Here is a 25,982-nt window from a genome sequence, read left to right as displayed (position 1 = left end):
GGTTTGAATTGCGATTAATTACGATTCATAAATTTTTAAGCTGTGATTAACTCGATTAAACATTTGAATCGTTTTGACAGCCCTAATATATGTATATGTATGTATACGTATATTAGGGCTGCCCAGACGCGGCCGAGTCTGTCATTTCGCATCTAGTTCAACATACATGTGATCTCTATGAGACGCATCAGACGGTACCTGTTACAAACGAAGCATCGTGCGGGCTAGTATTTAGCAACGTCGGCGTCGTTTGTGGCGGCTGTCGGCTGCAGTAAGTTTTTTTTTTTCCTTCTTCCTCTCTGCACGTGACAGCGCGTTGTCCCGCATTGAAAGTAGTCCGAGCAAAACGTGATGCTTAGAGCTGTCAAAATAAACGATTACTCGAGGTGAATAAAATTACAGTGGTACCTCTACATACGAAGTTAATCCGTTCCAGGACCTTGTTTGTAAGTCGAAATGGTCGTATGTCGAGCAGGATTTTCCCATAGGAATACATTATAATTCCATTAATTCGTTCCACAGCCCAAAAACCTGCACTAAATCCTTAAAAAATACTGCTGGTGCTATTACAAATGGCAATTACACGTAGCAAAACAAATAAATTATAAATCAAAATTGGAATAATGTAATAAAAAGAATAATAATAATTCCTGTAATAGTGTAACGAATCGGGTTCTAATAAGGCGGACGTTTTTTTGTGTACCTGAACGCACCGCGGGGCTCACGTGCCAGAGACAGACCGGTGAGCTTGAGTTTCACTTTCACTTTGAATGTTCTCTTGAGAACACCATCAATTGCGGCAGACAGCAGGCGTTTTGTGTTGAATAAGTTGTAAAAGAAATGATGAAAACGTGGCGAAGCTGGCGATTTCTTTGGAGACAATAAGAATTGTCAGCTTAATTTATAAAGACTGGCGAACGATGGTCGGAGGAGGACCGTGGAGATGTATTGTTGAGCCATTTCACGGATGCCCACCCCACGCTCATATTTTTCTGTCATTTGCATCTTCATTTCGAAGGTAAGCATCAACTTTTTCCTTGTTTCACCACCTGTACCAACCTTTTCTGAAACCTGTGTTGATTTGTCACACAAGAAAATCCGCCGTGCATTCGTCTGCGGTGCTGCCATTGTCGTCGTATTTCGAGCATGTCGTCGGATGTAGAAACAAATGGCGAGTCAAATTTTACGTCGGATGTCGAAAAGTTCGTGTGTCGAAGCGATCGTATGTAGAGGTACCACTGTACTCGGATCAGTTTTTAAACTCGAGTTACTTGAGTTGCTCGAGTACTCGTTTCAGCTCTAATGTATATATGATTACTCAACAACAACAAAAAGTAAAATATCTTCAAAAAGTGTAAAGATATTATAAAATATAAATCAATAGAATAAAAAAAACTAACAATACATGAGTACAATTAGAGCTGGGAATCTTTGGGCACCTAACGATTCGATTATAAAACGATTAGTGATGCACCCCCCCTCCTTTTTTTTTTTTTTTTTTTTTAAATGTTTTGTACATTAGTTCCAAAATTGTTGAAAAATACTCTCAGGCTAAACCAAACTACTATTTCAGTATCAAGTTAACATATAGCAGTAAACAAATATACAAAAATAACAGTAAATAAAAAAACTCCAGTCCCCATTCGGTATCAGCAGCTTTAAACTACATTCAATTAATTTAATGTTGTGAATCAACCGTTAGAGTTGTTAAAATTGCTCCCGTTATTCCATAATTTCCCTTTTGTCTACTTTCGACATGTGAAAGTTATAAAACTATTTTAAATGGTAAATGGTAAATGGTGTTATACTTATATAGCGCTTTTCCACCTTTCAAGGCGCTCAAAGCGATTTACACTATCTCGCCATTCAGATAGATTCAAGTCAATATTTTACCGATTTGGGAGTATTTTAGATAAAAAGTTAATTAGGTTCACTTGGAAGGTTCGCTACAACAGCCTTGCAGGAAAGTGTACTGCTTTAAGATGGCGGCCATTTACTAACGCCCGCATCTAGCTTTTTGTAGACGTGCTGCTAACGCTATCGAATCTATATGCATCTAGTCCTATATAAATGATATCTACCGTAACATTATGCGGATGTACTTTGTAGCAGCTTTTCGGCAGCAGTCAGGTATGTTGTTGTGTTTTTTATCTCGTGGCATGAGTTGAGCTAGAGCCGTGAGTTGAGCATTGGCATTACCCGAGGGGCCGGGTAATGAGAAGCATGATGTTTAGGTACTCTCGCTCCGTTCTTCCTCATTGCGTCCCGAAGACCGCGCGGCGCGCTGAGTGTGTTGTACTTTCGCTTTACTTGGCATATTTCAATAATCGGAATTTGGATGTTTGTGAATCGTTCTCGAATCTTCCACGGCCGAATCGCGAATAATCTAAGAATCGGAAATTTTGCACACCTCTAAGTACAATTATGAAACTTATGAAACTAAATTAGTCTAATGTAGTTATTTATAATTCAATTGAAAATGATCACTCACAGTTTACAAACTTTATACGCTTATAATTACAAGAATTTCACTTATATTTGCATTGAAATGCTGCCATCATCCCCTCACACTCCAAATATCTTGCACATCAACGTCAGTCAATGACCAAAATGAAGAAATAATAATAATATTTTCAACTCACAGATACGTGTCTAAATGAGATTGGAGTATATTGATAGTTTTTGTGTTCATGTGCTGACCTTTGGTCATGTGAAAGATCCATGGCTCTGATGGCGGCGTCGCAGGCGGGGTAGACATAGAGCGGCTTCAGGCTGCACGCTTGCCACACTTGCACCACGCCGTTGTCGCCGCCCGTCACCAGGTTGTGCCCGTCGCTGCTCAGGAGGATGGCCTGTCATAAATAACGAAAACATCAATACTTGAAAAAAAAAAAACACTGACAACTAGAAAATGACATTTCTATCACAACTGCATGAAGATGGGTCAGTTCCTGATTTTGGGGCACTTCCTTTTCCTTTTGCGGCATTTACCGTTGATTTTGGGTTATTGAAAAGGAAATGACTCTTAGATTAGGATCATTTCAGCTCACTTCTTTATTAATTTTAGGGTCATAATTATGATTTTTGGAGTCATTTTTTTCTGTTGATCTCTTGGGGACGTTTTTGAGTCCCTTCCTGTTCAGGAACCCCAAATCAACAGGAGTTGTCCCGCAAATTGTTACAAAATTAACAGAAAACGCCCCAAAAGGAAAAAGGAGTGACCAAAAATCAACAGGAAATAATGTAAAAAGCCCCCGAATTAATAGGAAGTGCCCTGTAAATACCACAAAAAGAGACATCCTTGCATCACTTCCTTTTCAATAACCTCAAACCAACAAGAAGTGATCCGCAAATAACCCGCAAGGACAAGAAAGCCACTCAAAATGAACAGCAAATGACGTGAAATGCCCCAACTTTAACAGGAAGTGACCTGTAAATGCCTTAAAGGGATCCTCTATTTTTTAAGACAAGTAATTCTTAAAAGATAAATGTTAGTATGAGTTATAATAATTTGATATTAAAACCCCTCTTAATGTTTTTGTTTTAATAAAGTTTGTAAAATTATTTTAAGTGATAGGTCGACATTCCTGTTGATACACAGTCAGAAACAGCAGATGAAACTAGAAACTGCAATTTCGGGAGAAATTACTTCTGGTCTTTGCCATGTGGAGATACAGATCTTAGCCCCAGCCTAGGTTGGTTTGCTTCATAGCCGTCAATGGCATCCAAGTACATTGGCATCTATAGAATGGACAAACATGCCCATCAATGGCATTAAACAGAGGAAATGCCATTGGAAATGAAGGAAAATTTGGACGTCCATGTGCGTCAATGGCAGCACCCTCTATAAGTGTCAATGGAAGCGGGGAAGTTTGGTGGACACGTCCTGTTGATATCTGCTCATTTTCTGTTGATTTGGGGAAATATTGTTTTTTCCCCATTGAAAATGAATGGGAAAATTTTTGGACGTCCATGGCTGTCAATGGCATCGACTTACATAGGCGTCAATGGAAAGCAAGTACATTGGCATCTATAGAATGGACAAACATGCCCATCAATGGCATTAAACAGAGGAAATGCCATTGGAAATGAAGGAAAATTTGGACGTCCATGTGCATCAATGGCAGCACCCTCTATAAGTGTCAATGGAAGCGGGGAAGTTTGGTGGACACGTCCTGTTGATATCTGCTCATTTTCTGTTGATTTGGGGAAATATTGTTTTTTTCCCATTGAAAATGAATGGGAAAATTTAGGGACGTCCATGGCTGTCAATGGCATCGACTTACATAGGCGTCAATGGAAAGCAAGTACATTGGCATCAATACAATAGAGAAAATTGCCCGTCAATGGCATTAAACAAAGTAAATGCCATGAGAAATGAATGAGAAATTTGGACGTCCATGGCCGTCAATGGCAGCACCCCCTATTAGCGTCAATGGAATCGGGGACGTTTGGGGGACACGCCTTACTGATATCTGGTCATTTTTTTGTTGATTTGGGGAAATTTTGTTTTTTCCCCCCATTGAAAATGAACGGGAAGTAACCTGTAAATGCCACAAAAGGAACACCCATGAGTCACTTCCTTTTTAGTAACCCCAAAACCAAGAGGAATTGACCTTTAAATGCCCCAAATCAACACGAAGTGATCTGCAAATACCCAAAAGAAAAAGAAAGTGACTGAAAGTGACCCGTAAATGTAATATTCTTGACTCACTTCCTTTTCAATAATCCAAAATAAACAGGAAATGACCTGTAAATGCCCAAATATCAACACAAAGTGATCCGCAAATGCCCCAAAAGGAAAAGAAAGTGACCGAAAATCAACAGCAAGTGACCTGTAAATGCCCCAAAATGAAAAGGAAGTGACCTATAAAAGAATATTCTTGAGTCGCTTCCTCTTCTGTAATCCAAAACCAACAGGAAGTGACCCAAAAGGAAAAGGAAATGACTACAAGTCAACAGGAAATGATGTGAAATTCCCCAAAATCAACAGGAAGTGACCTGTAAATGCCCTAACATCAACAGGAAGTGACTGAAAATGAACAGAAAATGACGTGAAATGCCCCAAAATGAACAGGAAGTGACCTGTAAATGAATGGGGCTTTATTTTGTTTAACTTGACTTTCGCCTCGCTGACTGACCCTGGCGCTGTCGTCGAGCTCCATGCGTGCCAGCAGCTTGCCGTTGACGCTGAAGTTGCAGAAGCGTCCGCGCTCGTAGTAGACGATGCAGTGGCCCTCGCTGGATACAGAGATCAGACGGGGTCGCCTCCAGTTCTCGGGCCCTTCCAGCGCTCGCAGCAAATCCCCCGTGATGGTGTGCACTAGACACGGTCCGTCTGGAAAAAACAAAACAAGATAAGCTTGTTTTTGTTATTTAAAAAGGTACATTGTTTACATTTTTTGGTGGCTGACCTTGGGCCCCGCTGATGACCAGACCTAGCTCGGCGCAAACGGCCACGCACGCCACTTCCTGGTCGTGACCCGTGAGGACGGCCCGTGGCGCCGGGTAGTCGTCTAAAATAATCACATGCGACATTCCAGTAAATATCAACGAATACTCATTGGCTGTCATTGACAGTAAAGATACACGATAATATCGGTCACCGATAATTATCAGCCGATAATGGCAATTATGACGTCACACAGATAATCCAGATAATAAAAAAATTCAACCGATAATGCAATCCGATAATTATATACTTGATTTAGCCTCCAAATGTGCGCAACCGAATTCAGCACGCCACCTCCTCAACCCCTCCCCTCTCTGAAGCCCCTGAGGGAGGAGGGGTTGAGGAGGCGGAGTTACACGACAAGAAGTAGTTGAATATTATGGCGGCTGTTACTAAAAAAACGACACTCTCGCCATCTGCGAAACATGTACCGTAGAAGTTCCACGAGGCAGAAAGAAAGCATCCTCATTCAAAACCACTAACCCAGCAGCCATTTAAAACTGCATCACAAAGATTTTTGGAACGAATACCAGGCTGCTGCTGCTAGCGGGAATGCTAAAACACTAAGTTAAACTACAGGGCTTGTGACGATACAGAGTCGGGCTGTTTGGGAATGCAGCCCAAGGCGGGTGGTAAATTCGCATCTAAGGCTAAACACCGGCACGACTAGAGACCGATAGTCGGCGAGTAGCCGTCTTCCGACGGAGCCCGCCGCTCTGGCCAGTCCGGCAGGGCGCCGCCTCGCCATAGGCGGGGCGGGCCGAGCTCGGTTTCCCGGCCTCGGGACCTCCGGCGAACACCCCGGTTTCTTGAGCGTTACCTCGCGGCGTGCGAGCAGAGCCAGGACCAGAATACGCCGCGGCGAACCAGCCGGGGCGGGCGGATTATCCGGTACGAACTGAAGGGGAAACGATATCGTCATCGCACACACCATATAATTGTCTGCATTAGTCTAACACATATATAGTCTAACACATACATATGACACCGTCTAAGTGTTTGCATTACTCTAACACACGTAATATAATTAATCAGGAAATAGTATCATTTTCATATTTACGGTAGGACTACGCTACTAATATAAAATAAATAGAACACCATAGTATAATGAGAGGAAATAGAAGAGATACACAATGCCGTCTTATCACAGGAGTGACGCACCAACTCTGGCAAATCTGCTCTCCCAGCAAACTCCAAGGACAAAGCGCTTTGTCCTAAAACAAGCACAACCAGCCCGGACAGCAAAGTTGATAGCGGGCGTCCCAATCCGCGCACGAACCTAAGCCGCCTCAAACCGGCCAACCAGGGGAAGATAAAAAAGCAACGCCCAGAAACGCCTTCGACAAGACCCGCGTCAGCAAAGACTTCAAAAAGACTGGACACTGAGATAAGACAGATTTCTTCTGCTCGGAAACATGTAGCCTTGTTTTGGATCCAGAATTGTCCCTCCGTCGTCTGTTTTTGCCTTGTTTTTTACCATTGTCGACGAATAAATTGTCAACCTGTTTTCGGCCTGTGTTCTTCAAGCTCTTGAAACATGGAGTCAGTGTGCAAAGGGTTAACACAGGAACGCGCGGAGTTTAGCTTCCTCCTGGCCTGGCTCCGCTCGGGGGCGTCGAGCGGCGGAGCACATTTCCGTTCTGTTGCCGGCCTCCCCGTGCGGTTTGGGCTGGGAGGACTAAATTCCTTCAGAACGTAGCTGCCGCCGCGATGCAATTTTTTTTTTTTTTTTACCCGAGAACCAAAGCCCTGGATAAAAAAAATAATGCAGTTTATACGACCACCATTCTTCATGAAAAAGTGATGTCCAGTAAGCAAGCAAGCTTATCATGACGGCACAGTGGTTAGATGATAATTTAAACATGGAGAAAACGAAGTCAGCCAGTCAATAACGCATTCAGTATGTAAAATGACGAGCGGTCAGATGACTTTGTAACGCTGCCTTTATTTTCGGCTTAACAAAACTCAGGCACAAAACAACACGCACGCGGACGCGAGCTCCAACTCCGTTCAAATAGTACTGCCGTGTAGCAGTTTAGCTGCTGTAAAGCAAATGTCGTGAAAGCCGCAAATGTAAACAAAGCGCTGCAGAATGGGTACATGACATCTCGCTCTTTTGAGTTAATCATTTTCACAGTGTGCAACAAAGCATATAACATTAGCAATCACTTTTCAAATTATGTAACTTATTTTTCTGCTCAATTACAGTCACAGTAGATAATCAAATTCTTAAATCAATATTCTGTAGCCACAAATATTATTCAAAATCTTTCCTTCTTCCTAGTTTTTTTTTTTTAGGATTAAGTATAATAATGTATTGCTTGCAGTGTTTCCCACAGGATTTTAGGAGACTGTGGTGGGAGGGTCTCTGACCATAGGATTTTTTGAAACTGTGGTGGTGGGCTGCATCGGAGTCGGACAGCCACACCATGTCGTGCCACGGCGAATTTTGTTTTTTTTTTTTTTCATTATTTTTTTCCCCCAAGATGAACCATAACAAAGATATATTTGAAATATTTCATTAGCTAGGCTAATGTTATAGCTCTCAGCTACGGTACATGTATGTAAAATGCGTTGCTGATTACAGCTACGTTACCCTATGTAATAATGCGACTTTTTTTCTCGTAGCAATAGTACGACTTACATCTCGTAGTGACTCAGGGTTGGCAACCCAAACTGTTGAAAGAGCCATATTTGACCCCCCCCCCCAAAAAAAACAAACAAACTGATAAAGTATGTCTGGAGCAGCAAAAAATTAAAAGCCTTGTACAAGCCTTATAATTATCAATACTAGCTATATTAGCCTACTATAAAAATGAATAAGTTGGCTAGAAATACATAATTAGCCTTCATGATTAAATGTTTATTTTCCCTGCAGTGGATCCTATAGCGCACCACGTGACTACTCTGTTGTACGATGACACCACAAGTTTAACTTCATTACAATATTAATGAATTGAAAGAATGTTTGTATCATGTTTGTGCTCCTAGAAATCCTATTAAAACAAAAAATATATTTCCCTCCCCCATCTTTTTCCATTTAAAAAAAAAAAAAAAGCTCCGAAGCAGCACTAAAGAGCCGCATGCGGCCCAAGAGCCGCGGGTTTCAGACCGCCGTCGTAGCCCTCCTTTTTCCTTTTTATTTGACCCTCATAAGTACTACATTACCACAACAATAACAGTCCTTCTGTCAACTGACCCATTTACAGAACTGGGGGAATTCTAATGGCCGTGTAAAAAGTTTTTCTTGATTCGGTGAGAAGGTGAATAGTTTTTTCCCCGTTGTTCGTGAACTAAATTTCCACACAAACGCACATCGAGGTACCATTAACTTAGCAAGGAGAGGTATGAGAGTCATTTTTCGAGTGTCCCAGAGCTCGCGAAATTGGGGGGGCGCATTTATCCAACTTTCGTCAGCCGTAATTGTCTGAAGTTGGCGCGTCGGTGTTGTGCCGAAAAATAGCCACTCCACGCGAAATGTCCCCCCGACGGGAGCGCCCACACGTCACTCGTACAAACAGCCTTTTCTTACCAATCGATGGACACGGAAACGACGTTCTTGTACCGTGAATATGTATCATTTTACTCTGCTTGAACTAATAAATACTTTACTGTGACCAACGCTCTGAAAATAGAGCAAGGCTTTATTTTGGGCCCCGCCTCTCTGCGCAAGTTCAATCAAAGTTTGCTTTCCGTCCAAGACGGCCGTCCACCGCTCACTTTCGCCGAAAAGTCCGATCCAAACTATTGTAATGCCCCGGATATGGGGAAGAAGGAGAGAAGTCTGTATTTGCTTACCCACTTGATTGTGGTAACAATAATAAAGAAAAACAATAACAAAATAACAGCGGGCTGCTACGACATGCGACCGCTATCTCTCGCTATCTCGCTCGTTCTCCCATTCTTCCTACTCGTTCCCCTTGCGTCTCTTAAATGAATAAATAAATAAATAAAATACTACTCTAAAATGCTGCTCTCACTCGCGCGGGTAGTAGAGTGGAGTGGGCTACAGCTGTGTAATCGGCTGACTGACGCATCTGATTAGTATCTTTTTTTTTTTTTTTTCGGCGGGGGGGGGGGGGGGGGCGCAAACGAGACTGTGGCGGGCCCAAACGAGACTGTGGCGGGCTGCCACAGTCTCTTTCATTGGTGGGAAACACTGGCTTGCTGTTAAGATTATTTTCAGTGAGCTATTTTTCTTCCAAGAAATCTGAGAGAAATACACTTGAAGCGATGGCAGATAATTTCACTTATTGCTTTTAGATTTACACTTAAAACTGACTAGTTTTAAGGAGGTGTGTTTTGCAGTGTATTAATGTTATATATGTTAGGAATGGCTTACTTTAAAAGGCATTTTTGTGCAACTTAGGTATTTACTTTGTAAGTAATTGTTGCCAAAGGTTTACCATTACAAAATGTCAGACAATCTGTCATTATTTAGATGTTTGAATTGACGACTTGTTCATATTTTATGTTGAAAAAAAGAGCAATACATTTTATTTTTGCACAGTAGTATTTTCTTTTGTGTATACTTTAAAATTTTACATAAATCTTTTAATAGAATTATCGGCTTGACATTATCGGTTATCGGTTGGAATGAGGAGGAAATTATCGGTTATCGGTATCGGTTGAAAAATGTATTATCGTGCATCACTAATTGACAGCACTAGAAAAATAATAAAATATATAACAAGGATTAATGACAGTATTACAACAAATTAGGGCGAAAGAAAGGAGGGAAAAAAATTGTGACTGCAATTTAAAGTCATACTATTAGTACGGCTAATTTAGTTGAATTAGCTGCTGCGTACTTTCAGTTAGGGGTGTGACAATATATCCAAAAGGTTAGTCAAATAGCCGCCATTGAATCATCCAATTAATTTTGACTGGATTGGACGTCTAGCGCCGTCAATGGCACTGAAACCAGTAAAAGGCTTTTGTGGGACTTTTCAGGTCACTTCCTGTTCATTTTAGGGAATTTACAAGTTACTTCCTGTTGAGTTTGCGTCATTTGCCATTTGGGGACATTGTTGAGTCAATTCCTTTTTAATAACACAAAATAAACAGGAAGTGACCAGTAAATGCCCCAAAAGTAACATTCTTGAGTCACTTCCTTCTCAGTAACCCTAAATCAACAGGGAGTGACCCGTAAATACCAGAAAATACACACTTCATTTTCAGTAACACTAAATCAACAGAAAGTGACCCATTAATGCTGCAAAAGTGACCAAAAATCAACAGGAAATGACCTGAAATCCCACAAAAGGAACATTCTTGAGTCACTTTCATTTCAGTAACCCCTAAAACAACAGGAAGTGACCCATAAGTGCCCCTAGAAAGAAAAGGAAGTGACCAAAAATCAACAGGAAATGACTAGAATTTCCCCAAAATCATCAGGAAGTAACTCATAAATGCCCCCAAAAGAAAAAGAAGTGACAAAAAATAAACAGGAAATGGTTAGAAATGCCCCAAAATCGATAGAAAGTGACCTGTAATTTCTCCAAAAGGAACATGGTTGAGTCACTTCCATTTCAGTAACCCCAAATCAACAGGAAGTGACACGTAAATGCCCCAAAATCAACAGGAAGTGACTAACAATCAGAAAGAAATTACGTGAAATGCCGCAGAATTACCAAGAAGTGACCTGTGAATGCCCAAAAAGGAACATTCTTGAGTCACTTCCTTTCCAGGAAACCAAAATCAACAGGAAATGACCCGTAAATGTCCCAAAAAGAAAAGGAAGAGGCCACAAATCAACAAGAAATGACTAGAAATGCGTCAAAATCAACAGGAAGTGACCAGTAATTGCTCCAAAAGGAACAAACTTGAGTCATTTCCTTTTCAGTTACCCAAAGTCAACAGGAAGTGACCAAAAATCATCAAGAAATGACTAGAAACGCCCCAAAATCAACAGGAAGTGATTTGAAATTGCTCCAAAAGGAACATGCTTGAGTCACTTCCTTTACAGTAACCCCAAATCAACAGGAAGTGACCTGTCAATGCCCCAATCGGAAAAAAGAAATTACGGAAAACCATCAGGAAATGACGTGAAATGCTTAAAAACCAACAGGAAGTGACCTGTAATTGCCCCAAAAGGAACATTCTTGAGTCACTTCCATTTAAGTAACCCCAAATACACATAAAGTGTCTCGTAAAGCCCCAAAATCAACAGGGAGTGACATAAAAATCAACAAGAAATGCGTAGAAATTCCCCCAAATCAACAGGAAGTGACCTGTAATTGATCTAAAAGGAACATTCTTGAGTCAATTCCTTTTCACTAACCCAAAGTACACAAGAAGTGACCCGTAAATACCCCAAATTCAACAGGAAGCGACCTGTAAATTCCCCAAAATCCACAGGTGACTCATAAATGCCTCTAAAGGAAAAGTGTATGAAAATCAACAGAAATGAAATGAAATGCCACAAAATAAACAGGAAGTGACCTTTAAATGCCCCAAAATCCACAGGAAGTGACCCATAAATGCCCCCCCCCCCAAAAGGAAACAGAAAATGAACTAGAAATGCTCCAAAATGAACAGGAAGTGACCTGTAATAGCCCCAGTGGGAACATTCTTCCTTTTCAGTAACCCCAAAATGAACAGGAAGTTACCTGTAATTGCCCCAAAAGGAAAAGGAAGTGACTAAAAATCAACAGGAAATGACATGAAGTGCCACAAAATGAACAGAAAGTGACCTTTAAATGCCCCAAAAGGAATATTCTTGAGTGACTTCCTTTCCAGGAACCCAAAATCAACAGGAAGTGACCCATTGATGCCCCCAAATGTAAAGGAATTGACTAAAACTCAACAAGAAATGACTAGAAATGTCCCAAAATCAAGAGGAAATGACCTATAATTGCCCTAAAAGGAACATGCTTGAGTCACTTCCATTTTAGTAACCCCAAATCAACAGAGACTGACCATAAATCAACAGAAAATGACGTGAAATGACCTAAAATTACCATGAGGTCACCTCTAAAAACCCCAAAAGGAACGTTCTTGAGTCACTTCCTTCCAAAGTGTACAGGATGTAACCTGCAACACAAAATCAACAGGAAGTGACCAAAAATCAACAAGAAATGACTAAAAATGCCCCAAAATTAATAGGAAGTGACCTGCAATTGCCCTAACAGGAACATGCATGAGTCACTTCCACTTTAGTAACCCAAAATCAACAGGAAGTGACATGAAATGCTCCAAAAGGAACATTCTTGGGTCACTTCCTTTCCAGGAACCTAAAATCAATAGGAAGTGCCATGTAAATGCCCCAAAATCAACAGGAAGTGACCCAAAAGGAACACTCTTGTACCACTTGCTTTTCAGTAACCCCAAATCCACAGGAAGTGACACATATATGCCCAAAAAAGAAAAGGAAGTGACCGAAAATCAACAAAAAAATGACGTGAAATGCCCCAAAATGAACATTCTTTAGTCACTTCTTTTCCAGCAACCCAAAGCCAACAGGAAGTGACCCATAAATTTACCATAAGAAAAGGAAGTGACCAAAATGAACAAAAAAATGACGTGAAATGCCCCAAAATGAACATTCTTGAGCCGCTTCCTTTCCAGGAACCCAAAATCAACAGGAAGTGACATGTCAATGCCCCAAAATGAACATTCTTGAGTCGCTTTCCAGGAACCCAAAATCAACCGGAAGTGACCCATAAATGCACAAAAAAAGTAAAGTAAGTGACCAAAAATCAAACGGGAAATGACTAGAAATGCCAAAAATCAACCAAAAAAATGATGTGAAATGCCCCAAAATGAACATTCTTGAGCCGCTTCCTTTCCAGGAACCCAAAATCAACAGGAAGTGACCCATAAATGCACAAAAAAAGTAAAGTAAGTGACCAAAAATCAAACGGGAAATGACTAGAAATGCCAAAAATGAACAAAAAAATGACGTGAAATGCCCCAAAATGAACATTATTGAGCCGCTTCCTTTCCAGGAACCCAAAAACAACAGGAAGTGACCCATAAATTTACCATAAGAAAAGGAAGTGACCAAAATCAACAAAAAAATGACGTGAAATGCCCCAAAATGAACATTCTTGAGCCGCTTCCTTTCCAGGAACCCAAAATCAACAGGAAGTGACATGTCAATGTCCCAAAATGAACATTCTTGAGTCGCTTTCCAGGAACCCAAAATCAACAGGAAGTGACCCATAAATGCACAAAAAAAGTAAAGTAAGTGACCAAAAATCAAACGGGAAATGACTAGAAATGCCAAAAATCAACCAAAAAAATGACGTGAAATGCCCCAAAATGAACATTCTTGAGCCGCTTCCTTTCCAGGAACCCAAAACCAACAGGAAGTGACCCATAAATGCCCAAAAAAACGTAAAGTAAGTGACCAAAAATCAAATGGGAAATGACTAGAAATGCCAAAAATGAACAAAAAAATGACGTGAAATGCCCCAAAATGAACATTATTGAGCCGCTTCCTTTCCAGGAACCCAAAAACAACAGGAAGTGACCCATAAATTTACCATAAGAAAAGGAAGTGACCAAAATCAACAAAAAAATGACGTGAAATGCCCCAAAATGAACATTCTTGAGCCGCTTCCTTTCCAGGAACCCAAAATCAACAGGAAGTGACCCATAAATGCACAAAAAAAATAAAGTAAGTGACCAAAAATCAAACGGGAAATGACTAGAAATGCCAAAAATCAACCAAAAAAATGATGTGAAATGCCCCAAAATGAACATTCTTGAGCCGCTTCCTTTCCAGGAACCCAAAATCAACAGGAAGTGACCCATAAATGCACAAAAAAAGTAAAGTAAGTGACCAAAAATCAAACGGGAAATGACTAGAAATGCCAAAAATGAACAAAAAAATGACGTGAAATGCCCCAAAATGAACATTATTGAGCCGCTTCCTTTCCAGGAACCCCAAAACAACAGGAAGTGACATGTAAATGCCCCAAAATGAACATTATTGAGTCGCTTTCCAGGAACCCAACATCAACAGGAAATGACCCATAAATGCACAAAAAGAGTAAAGTAAGTGACCAAAAATCAAACGGGAAATGACTAGAAATGCCAAAAATGAACAGGAAGTGAACTTTCAATGCCCCAAAAGGAATATATTTGACTCACTTCCTTTTCAGTAACCCAAAGTCAACATGAAGTGACCCATAAATGCCCCTAAAAGAAAAGGAAGTGACCAAAAATCAACAGGAAATGACTAGAAATGCTAAAAAATGAACAGAAAGTGACCTGTAAATGCCCCAAAATCAACATACTGCCCGTCATTGGCTGCCACTGACAGCCATAGACGTCCAATTTTTTTGAAGTGGGAGGGAACGTCAGCGAATGAACAAATGTTCCCATATCAAATGGATTGGACTAGTGCTGCAACGATTAATCGATTAACTTGAGTATTCGATTGGAAAAAAATATTCAAAATGAATTTAGTTGCCTCGAGTATTCGTTTGATTAAATGACGTTGTAATGTTTTATTTTGAAAGTATTTCCATTTAGTTTATTGATTAGGGTGGATGCATTGCCATCTGGTTTGCCTCATTTCACATGACTGAATCCAACTGCTCCATGTAAAGCGTCTATTTTTATTACGGAGTTTAAGTACATACAGGACACCGTCGCCCTTAAAATTAATCAGCCGCACAAATTGTTTCATTCATTCACAATTTGGGTGATCCTACCTTGAGTGCCTTCAGTCCTTTTGGCTTTGCGTCAAACCTTCGCCTCCAGAAGCGGAGGTGAGGCCAGTCCCCTCGAAAATTGAGGAACACGCACGCTTTGAATGGAGGTCCCCTCTGCTCCAGGAAACACCAGGTATGTCGCAATCCGGCTCGAAGGACCAATTAAATGTCAAGTTCAAAAATAGACCCTTAGGTAGACATTTGTAAAATTACCCAAAAATAAGGAGGGAAGACACTCAGTTTTCTTGGCCAAGGAGAGCAAAGAGGGACTAAGACAGAGGAATGCTAGATTACGCTGTATAGTCACCAAAATTGATCTACAAAAAAAACCTTGCTCTCTCTTTTATTAGGGGTTTGTCCTGACACAGAAGGGTGTCGCCCTAAAGGGAGGGGGAAAGCAAGCTGGAGACACCCATGTGATTTTGGTTGGCTATGTGTGAGCATGTAGGTGGAACTAACTAAATACACGTGTGTAAGCAAGGGCACAGGTAAAAAAATGGTCAGAATGACCCAGACACTTCAGTTATGCAATGCTGCGGCCATGGAAGATGTCCTCGAATGGAAAATTGTCCTCGAAGGTCTAGACGAAAGTCCAGACGCCAGGTGCTGAAGATGTCCCGGAAGATCTAGTTACGCAATGATGGCCATGAAGCAAGGCAGTTGTCATCCCGACCCTCTTTACTCTTTGTAACACTTAAACGTTATACTACAACCTAGTACAGCAAGCAATAATCATTTACTGGTTATATCAAATAAGAAAAAATATGGCAATATGTATTATGTATGTATGCACAAGCAAATATTCAATCAATCAAGCGAATATTCAATCAACCCTCGATAATTAACTCAACAGTAAGCTAAGTTTTTCTTTGGGCTAATGTTTTTTAAAGCATTTGTAATTTGGTTTATATGTATATTTAGCCATTTTTTGTGGTAAAATGAGTCTGAACCATTTGTTAAGAGCATTTAAAAAAAAATGTTAGCGTTTTATAGCATTTACGCTAGCGGACTTTTGCCATTGAAGTTAGCCGATTGTTCTTTTGTACATAGATCCTCATTTATTTCTTTTATTACAGTTTGAGGCTCCGCTCAGGTATTTAAATTTTTCATATTCCTTTTCCGATTTCTCGATTATTCGAACTAACTAGTTCATCGATTAATCGACTACTGAAATAATCGATAGCTGCAGCCCTAGATTGGACCTCGACTAGTGTTAAACTAATGACGTGCTGAATTGAGGTGAAAACATCAAATGGATTGGACGTCCAGCACCGTCAATGGCAGCCATCGGGTGCCCTATAAAGAGTGGCGTCATCGGGAAGACAAACTAACGCTTCCATGTCAAGCTAATCCATTCAGTCACGTCTGAGTGACAGTCAACCCCCCTTTGTTGGCCACGCGGCGGTCCAGTCCGCTGGACTGTGATGGATGCGGTCCCACAGAGACCGCGCCGACAGTGCTCGCAGCTGCTACGAGGATGATGGGGCGCGGGGGCTTGTTCTTGGAGCGGGGGGTCCGTGTCACAGGACGCCTCGGGGGGGCAACGAGGGAGCTCAAGCCGCTCACCTGCCCGACTAAAGATTCAATCTCGCCGTTACCCTGGGGACGGCGGTGACGCTCTGGCCCGATTGATCCCGAGACGGCGTTTTAATTACCCCGACACCTCTTTTTTTTTTTTTTTTCCCGGTCACGTGACCTCAAGCGGATGAACTCGGCTTCTGCTTTTTCTTTCACATTGGTGCAAAATTGCATGGTAATTGATGCTCAAATTAAAAATGTAATTGCTTAGAAGCGCCACAAGATGGCAGCAAATAGCTTTAGAAGTACATTTAAAATGAGTTTCAATTGTTTTATTCCCCTAAATCATTTTAATCATTTAAAAAAAAAAACTTTTGTCTCTGTATTTTAATAATTTGCTTCCATTGATGGCAATAGACATCCAATTCATTTGAATCTATGTAATAATTAATCTGTTCTGAAGGGCAAACAATTCATGAATCGCATTCATTTCTTGATTAATCGGAATTTAAAAAATCCTTATCACAAATATACATTCATAATGAAATTAATTCTTTTTTTAGATGAATCCCAATGAATCAAGATTCTATGCTTTTGATGACAACATTGATGAACTGAATTCATTTTTACTAAATGGGGATTAAATTACGCATTAAAATAAAACATAATCCAAAATATTAATAAATTGTAATAACAAATAAAACAAGGCCTGCAAGCAGGACTGAACGGGCCTTTGCAGTTTGGCTCACTGTGGTGGCCGTTCCCCCTCTCATCATCTCATGGAAAACTAACATACGCTCAAAACTCGCCTCTTGTTTTGTGATGAGAAATACATTCAAACACATAGGTGAAAAAAACCCTATCGAAGAGGTTGCTACAAAAATGGAGGCACTCTGAGCTTTGCAGCCACACCCTGACTCAAAACGAATCTAATTAGGCCAATTCGCCGAGTGTGCCAAATTTTGTGGGCATAGGCCTTATCGTAGTATTAGAAAAGCTCTCGTAACTCCACTGACCATCCTGAAAGGAACTGTACATGTATGAGTAAAATGAGTGTCTTTCTGTTGCCGCTAGTTGACGTGTAGGGTTGATGCAAATGACACTTACAGGATGCTTCAGGGTACCACTCTCAACAAGCACAGGAAGTTTGGCGGAGATATATTGTACGTCTCCCAAGTTATGACTGTTCAAAATTTGTGGTAAGACAAAATGGCGACGGTCATTTTCACTTTCCTGATTGGACCCCTTAACTCCAACAACACCTCAATACATTTCATCTGGCAGCTGAACACATGTCTTATGGCTGCCCTGATGTAGATTTGAGGTCAATTGTTTGTTTTTTTTTCTGGGGGAGGAGCCTGTGTAGTAAAAAAGGGTGTTTCCTGTTCCCAGCAGGAAGAACCAGGCCTAATAGGTAATATTCCAATGCAGTCGTGTTTAGGCTGGGGTCCCTCTCATACATGCCAGATATTAAAAAGACTGAACCTTGGATCAGGAAGTTACTAGTAATTTACTGAATTTGGCGTCTTGTCAATAAAGAGGCCGACTTCTGCACCCTGCTCGTCAGGCCTGTGATTGAAAACTCACCATTTTGATAATTTTACATCTCATATGTCTCATGAACAGTGTCACCAAAGTCACCAATAGTGGTATTTGCTACATGGCAAAATGGATTTTGCCATGTGGCAAAGTGGATGTTGCCATGTGTTTTTTTTTTTTTTTGGCCATATTGAAAAATAAATAAATAAATAAATAATAAACAAACAAACAAACAAACAAAAAAAAATAAATAAATACATAAATAAATAAATAAAATGCCACAAACCAGAATCCATTTTGCCACATGGCAAAAAAATGCCACATGGCGTAATCTATTTTGCCACATGGCAAAAAAAATGCCACTTGTTAAAATTAATTTTGCCATATTGCAAAGAAAATGTGGATTTTTTTTGCCATGTGGTAATACTGTATGGCAAAATCCATTTTAACATATGGCATTTTTTTTGCCACATGGCAGAAAAAAAAAAATAACAAGCCAAAAAAAATGCCACATGGAAAAATCCATTTTGCCACTGGCAAAAAAAATGCCACATGGCAAAATCCATTTTGCCACATGGCAAAAGAATGCCACATGGCAAAAAATGCCACATGGCCATTTTGACACATGGAATTTTTTTTGCCGCATGGCAGAAAAAAAATAACACAAACCAAAATCCATTTTGGCCACATGGCCCAAAAAAAATGCCACAAACCAAAGTCCATTTTGCCACTGGCAAAAAAATGCCACATGTTAAAATCAATTTTGCCACATGGTTAAAAAAGTGCAACATGACAAAATCCATTTTGCCACATGGCAAATACCACGTTTCGTTCTCGGCCATGTTGCAATTTTGAGGAAGATCCAACTAACTCCCTGGGTGCCAATGTCTCAGATGTTCACCCTGTAAATCGATAAAAATTTACATTCAATCCAAAAACCTCGATTGCCTGTTGGGTTTGGGATATTGGTCCAACAGACTTTTTAGTGCAGTTTTGCTCATGGTATCGACTCACCAATGATCATGTCTACACATTGAAAACCCTAATAAGAGAGGGCTTTTTTACAAATTCAAGGGGGCGCTGTTGAGCCTTTTTGTTACGGTTTTTCGCAAAGTTGCAAAATTATTGAAATTTACGCACGAATCTGCAAATATTGGTGAGTTTTCGAGCATGTTAAGTGATTCAAGATTTATGAACTTATTCTCTACCATTGATGACAATTTTAATTGGCCAATGATTAGCTGCCAGCCTTCCCACTTCAATGGATTTGATTTTTTCAGCTTCTCATTTTTCAAAAGACTCCGCCTTGCATCTTTCCATTGCAGAAAAAGACATTCGGCCAGCGTGAAGAACCGCCGGGGGGGGGAAATTGCCCTTTCCCGAAGCAAGCGGCACAACGAGCTCCGCCGACTAATTGGACGCGGCCGAGCCGAAATTCTTAATTAGCCGTCGCGGCACCACGTCGGACGTCGATAGCCCGAAAAGATGCGGCTTACTGTTAACGGGGTTGTCGCCGATGATGTGATGCCTGCCGCTCCAGTACCACAGAAGAAGAGTGGCGTCTCTGGAGCCGGACACGATGTAACAGTCGCCCCCGATGTACGACTCGGAGCGGGCCAGGCACGTCACCACGTCCCAGTGGCCGAACACGATCTGGGTCAGCTTTCCTGATTGGAACAGAAGTTGTTTTAGGAACTCTCACAAAGGATATGTAGGTATTTACACAACAATTTACTTGCAGTCCATAAAAATACAACAGGCAAAGCAATTCGAATACCACATGTATGCACACACATTGTACGCACGTGCAAGTAAGCATGCACATATATTTTACAAAAAAAAAAAGGGGAAGTGAAACAAAGACGAGCGTTTCTCAAGCTGAAGTCATAAAAGATACTGCATTACTTGTTTTTTGGCTAATGGCGCAACATTCAGCTTTAGCTTGTTCGGAATTAGCAGCTGGCTTAAGTTAGCATGCTAATTCAAGTTGATACTGAATTATTAAGCACAATAATGTTACACCTTCATCCTTCTATTACGAATTTAAATGAGTTTAGAAGGAGTTTGTCACTTGGTACGATCGCTGCCAGCCCTCTCCCAGTTCAAATGGACTGGACGCCTATCTAAGTTGACATGTTTAGGAGTGTTATGACATTGACACAACACTCCTAGTCGCAGTGTTCTGATAATATGCTAAAGTTACTTTGTCCGCAATATAAAAACAGTTCATTGATGGTAGCTTTAATTGTAATGCAAAGGCTACCATCGATAACATTCCTTTTTTTTTTAAACGGTGTTTCTTCCCAGCCAAAGACATTTGACCCACCAACTTCCTTTACACGCCAGACCACCAGAATTCTCATGTGACGTGGGCTCCCATTTGTATGACACCCCAAAAAAAGACCGTTTGGCCAAAAATGCGTTTTTTTTTTTTTTTTGGTGGAAAAAAATGAAATTTCAAAACGCTACTTGTACTACAATTTTTGTACAAATCACCTCACTTATACATAAAAAAAAAAATTCAGGACGCTGAGGGGCACAAAGGTTTTGAGAGACGGCGAGAACCAAAAGTGGTATTTGCCATGTGGCAGAATGGATTTTGCCATGTGGCATTTTATTTAGCCATGTGGCAAAAAAAAAAAAAAAGGATTTTGCCATGTGGAGTATTTTTTTGCCAAGTGGCAAAATGGATTTTGCCATGTGGCATTTTTTTGCTGCTTGGCAAAATTGATTTTGCAGTGTGGCTTTTTTTTGCCATGTGGCATTTTTTTTTGGTATCTGGCAAAATGGATTTTGGTACGTGGCATTGTTTTTGCCATGTGGCAAAAGGGGATTTTTCCATGTGGCATTTTTTTGCCATGTGGCATTTTATTGGAGTATTTTTTTGCCACGTGGCAACATTGATTTTGCAGTGTGGCTTTTTTTTTTTTTGCCATGTGGCATTTTATTGGTGCATTTTTTTGCCACGTGGCAAAATTGATTTTGGTATGTGGCATTGTTTTTTCAAACATGTGCATTTTTGTTGTTGTTGCCATGTGGCATTTTTTGGGGTATCTGGCAAAATGGATTTTGGTATGTGGCATTGTTTTTGCCATGTCGCAAAATGTATGTTACCATGTGCATTTTTTTTGCCATGTGGCAAAACGGATTTTGCCATGTATTTATTTTTTTGCCATGTGGCACTTTTTTTGTGCATGACGCCTTCTTATCATGGAAGCCCAACGTGTGCGTCATACATCTGACTGAGCAAGATTGATGCTGACAAGCCCACACCTGCACCACCAACTCTCGCAATCAGTTCTCCCGGATAGTCCAGAACAAATGGCAGGACGCCCAGTCTCAACACAAGGAATACCGGAGAACGCCTGATATCCAACTGATAACATGATTGACAAGACCCCAAGAGCCCCTTTGACGCTGAGGTGGTCAACTCCACAACCCTCGTTGCCCTGACAACAGTAACTCCCAAATCCTCCAGTCCAATCCACAACCAGACAATAATCCTAAACACACCCTTCTTCCTTCCCACGGCCTGTCCAGCGAGAGCCTCCAAAAGACTGAATGTTTAACTAATCGCTGCCATTTTTCTCGGGAACCTTTTGTGGACTTGTGATATGGTGACCTTGCCTCCTCACCTGAGTCTGTTTCTGTTTCACTCTGCCGTTTGATCGCTGTCGAACTGAATAAATTGTCAACATGTGTTTCGAACCCTTTTTCCAGCTTTTAAAAATGAAGTCAGTACAAGGGGTTAAGACGAAGGTCAACACGCGGAGTTTAGCCTTTTGGTCGGGATGTCGGAGTCCCGCAAGCCCGGGTTGCTGGAGCTGTGCCAGCACGGGTCCGGTGGTTCGGCTGGCGTGATTCCGGCAGTCTGGCTAAAAGGTTAGATTCCTTCGCCCAATAACAACAGGAAATCCGAGATGGCTCAGTATCAACAGGAGTGACCCGATATAACTACGCTACCATCGCAATTTATCCAGAAATTGAATTTTCTAGTTTCTAAAGCAAGTCACTGCCCATGGCAGCTGAGGAGTTAACGTGCCGAGCCTTAATAAAAACACAACCCAATCTACTATGTCTCAATTATCCAGTCCGTCATTTAACTACATTTTCAAGAGTCAAGAAAGAGATACTTTGCATGTCGAGAAGGTCAAAAAAACAAGTTTTTGCAGCGTTTTAGCGCCCTGTGAAAGGTAGCGGCGCCGGCGTCCTCCACGCACCGCCGCGCACACCTTTGGCGCCCCCGCCGGAAGCCCACCTGTCTCCGAGGAGTACACGCGGAAGCTCTTGTCCCAGAAGCCGCACACGAGGATGTAGCGGTTGTCAGCTGTCACCACGAAGCACTGCGTGCTGATCTGGATGCTCTGGTCCACTAAGTCTGTGATCTGACGCTTGTTGCTGGCGCCGCTGTTCGCTGAGGCGGCGACGAAGGAGAACACGTGTCGACAGGAGACGCGACAAGCGGCCCGCGCATTTGAATGAGGACAGGAACTCACCGATAAGAGGGTCCATCTCGATGGGGAGGTGGTGAGCCTGCTCCAAGGAGTAGCCGGGTGCTCCTCTTAGACCTGGAGGAAGACAAACCAAAGGATGAATGATGAACTGAATTTTCATTAACTAAAACTAGCTAACGCGTCATAAGACTGTCGTAATTATGACATGACACCAGTGGTGAAAGTGGTTAGAATTTCTTGCCGGAACTCCGTGACATAAAGGTCACCACAGAGCCTGCATTTTTTTTCAAGTCCTCATTTTTATTTTCCCATCCATACATATAGACATATGAGAGCTAAAGTTATCAAAATGGTGAGTTTTCATTCACAGGCCTGACCTGGGCGTGGCACCAAATTTGGCCTTTTTTGTGGCAACACAGCAAATTCAGTAAATGACTAATAACTCCCTGATCCAAAGTTCAATCTTTTTCAGATCTGGCATGTATGAGAGGTATCCCAGCCTGAATACGGCTGCATTGAAATATTACCCATTAGGCCTGGCGCCCCCTGCTAGGAACAGGAAATGCTCTTTTTATACTAGATAGGCTCCTCCCCCAAGGGAAAAAAAATCAATTGACCTCAAACTTGCATCAGCCTTAAGACATATATGTTCAGGTGCCTGATTAAAAATATTGAGGTTTCGTTGAAGCAGAGGGGTCCCAAACAGGAATGTGAAAACTATCGTCGCCATTTTGTCACCAAACCGTAACAAAATGGCTCAACAATGCCCTCTTGAATTTTTCTAAAATGACCCTAAAAAACTAAACCAATTAGAAAATTCATTTTGGTTTTGGAATAAGGGCGTGGCAGCACAGCTTAGTAGCGCCTTCTTTTGTATAGGACTCTCTTCACTGTGGGCTTTTTCACCTAGGTGTGTGAATGTATTTATCATCTCAGGATATACAAAAACATCTATCAGCCATGTCCACAACACAGAAGAGGTTCCTTCTAAGCTGCTTATCCTCATGAGGGTCATGGGGGTGCTGAAGCCTACCTCAGCCAACTACGGGCAGTCGGCGGGGTACATCCTGAATCGGTTCAAATTAAATAAATTCACAGAATATTTACTATCGAGTTGTTAAATGTTACAATTTGATTACTGAGTATTTTTGTTTATTTTTGTAAAAATATATTTAGTAAACATCATTTTGACAACCTTATTTTACCTTATTGGCCGCCATTGACAGTGACAGACAAATGGATCGGACGTCTAACGCCATCAATGGCACCATCATTCACTTGTAACCCGCCCCCCACTTCACCAATGTTGTTTTTGTCTGTCCAATATGGTGGCCAGTTGCCCTCATTAGGACGCTAGACTCGCCACTCTGACAGCTGGGAAGTGTGACGAGAAGGGGTGCCGGAGCCAGGGCCTAATTCCAAGCGTTGGCCTCCTGACCCGCAGGCGGCGGTGACCGTCACTAGGCGGGGGCGTCGAGCGGAAACGCGAACCCGGCCGAGGTTTTTCTGACTGCCACTCACCGAGCGTGTTGTGCCATCGGTTGACGGCGAAGAGGCGGCTGCACGTGACGGTGACCACCGCCGGCACGGCGAGATGCGGCAGCGTGTTGGCGGCCACGTGCGTCACTGGGGAGTTGGACGGGAACTTGAGCACCATGATTACATCTTGCTGCAGCTGGTCTTTGAACATCAGAGGACTCTGTGGGTGGACCAACATGGAAAACTTTTCATTCTTTTCATTAATATTTACACTTAAATCTGCTAGATTTTACACTTACATACTTATTGAAAATATTTTAAAATGTATTTGTAGTTTTTTAAAATCACCCACCCCCCTATTTTATAATATATATTTACAGTATAGTTTTTGTTGTTAAAACTTCACAGCTTTCCTCATATCGGTACTTATACAGTGGTATCTCAACCTCTTGGAATTTCTCACATTTCTGCATAAAATCGCCATCAAATGTGATCTTTGTCAAAATCACACTGATGAAAATACAGTGTCTGCTTTAACTAAAACCACCCAAACATTAATAGGTTTTCATATTTTAATGAGGATAGAATGCAAACAATGACAGAAGGGGAGAAGTAAGTAAAAGTGAACCATCACATTTAATACCACCCCCCCCCCCCTTTTTTTGGCACCAATAACTTCAACATGACACTTCTTGTAGCTGCAGATCAGTCTGGCACATCGATCTTGGCCCATTCTTCACTACAAAACAGCTGTAGTTCAGTCAGATTCATGGGATGAATCGCTGTCTTATGGTCATGCCACAGCATCTCAATGGGGTTCAAGTCTGGACTTTGACTTGGCCACTCCAGAACGTGTAATTTGTTCTTCTGAAACCATTCTGAAGTTTATTTACTTCTGTGTTTTGAATCATTGTCTTGTTGCAGCATCCATCCTCTTTTTAGCTTCAACTGTCTGCCTGACAGATGGCCTCAGGTTTTCCTGCAAAACGTTTAAATTCATTCTTCCATTAATGATTGCAAGTTGTCCAGGCTCCGAGGTAGCAAAACAGCCCCAAATCATGATGCTCCCTCCACCATGCTTCACGGTGGGGATGAGGTGTTGATGTTGGTGTTCTGTTCCATTTTTTCTCCACACATGACATTGTGTGTTACTCCCAAACAATTCAACTTTGGTTTCATCAGTCCACAAAATAATTTGCCAAAACTTCTGTGGAGTGTCCAAGTGCCTTTTTGTGAACACTAAATGAGCAACATTTTTTTTTTTTCATTTTTTCTTCCTCCGTGGGGTCCTCCCATAAACACCTTTACCGGCCATAGTTTTACATATACAGTAGTTGATGTGTGCACAGAGAAATTGGACCATGCCTGTAATTTCTGTAAGTCTTTTTTTTTTTTTTTACCTCTCTGAGTATTCTGTGCTCAACTCTTGGCGTCATCTTTGGTGGATGGCCACTCCTTGGGAGAGAGGCAACAGAGCCAAACTCTCTCCATTTGTAGACAACTTCTCTGACTGTCGATTGATGAACTGGAAGTTCATTTTCACTTTTAGAGATGGTTTTGTATCCTTTCACAGTTTTATATAAATCAAAAATCCTTGATCGCAGGTCTTCAGACAGCTCTTTTGACCGAGCCATGATGCACGTCAGACACTGCTTCTCATCAAGACATTTCTTACTAGGTGTGTGTTTTGTAGTGGGCAGGGCAGCTTTAAACCACTGGTTACTCATGGGAAAAAGGTGGAGTTTTTTCAAGGTAAACTATTGACAACTCTGAGTTTAATACATTTAATAATAACAATAATAATAATTAATCAATAATCTTTCAATAATTATTACTGATTTTTCCTGGGGTACAAATACATATGAACCCCAGTAA

At 41.3% G+C, this 25,982-nt stretch overlaps 1 protein-coding gene across 2 annotated transcripts in view; it reads right to left on the bottom strand.

Annotated features, from left to right (window-relative positions):
• Window positions 1–25,982, bottom strand: part of LOC130917406 (neurobeachin-like) — a 572,897-nt gene that overhangs the window by 15,470 nt on the left and 531,445 nt on the right. For both annotated transcript variants that reach the window (XM_057838766.1, XM_057838767.1), the window contains 7 exons: window positions 24,150–24,327; window positions 22,671–22,742; window positions 22,433–22,588; window positions 19,671–19,841; window positions 5,415–5,516; window positions 5,142–5,338; window positions 2,701–2,852 (listed from right to left, as the gene is read on the bottom strand). In XM_057838766.1, the coding sequence (XP_057694749.1) occupies window positions 2,701–2,852; window positions 5,142–5,338; window positions 5,415–5,516; window positions 19,671–19,841; window positions 22,433–22,588; window positions 22,671–22,742; window positions 24,150–24,327 (1,028 nt within the window). The remainder of the gene's footprint in view (window positions 1–2,700; window positions 2,853–5,141; window positions 5,339–5,414; window positions 5,517–19,670; window positions 19,842–22,432; window positions 22,589–22,670; window positions 22,743–24,149; window positions 24,328–25,982) is intronic.

This window comes from Corythoichthys intestinalis, chromosome 6 (genome assembly GCF_030265065.1).
Source record: "Corythoichthys intestinalis isolate RoL2023-P3 chromosome 6, ASM3026506v1, whole genome shotgun sequence".
Lineage (NCBI taxonomy): Eukaryota > Metazoa > Chordata > Actinopteri > Syngnathiformes > Syngnathidae > Corythoichthys > Corythoichthys intestinalis.
The sequence above is the reverse complement of the archived record's forward strand: the minus strand, read 5'-3'. Positions and strand labels throughout refer to the sequence as shown.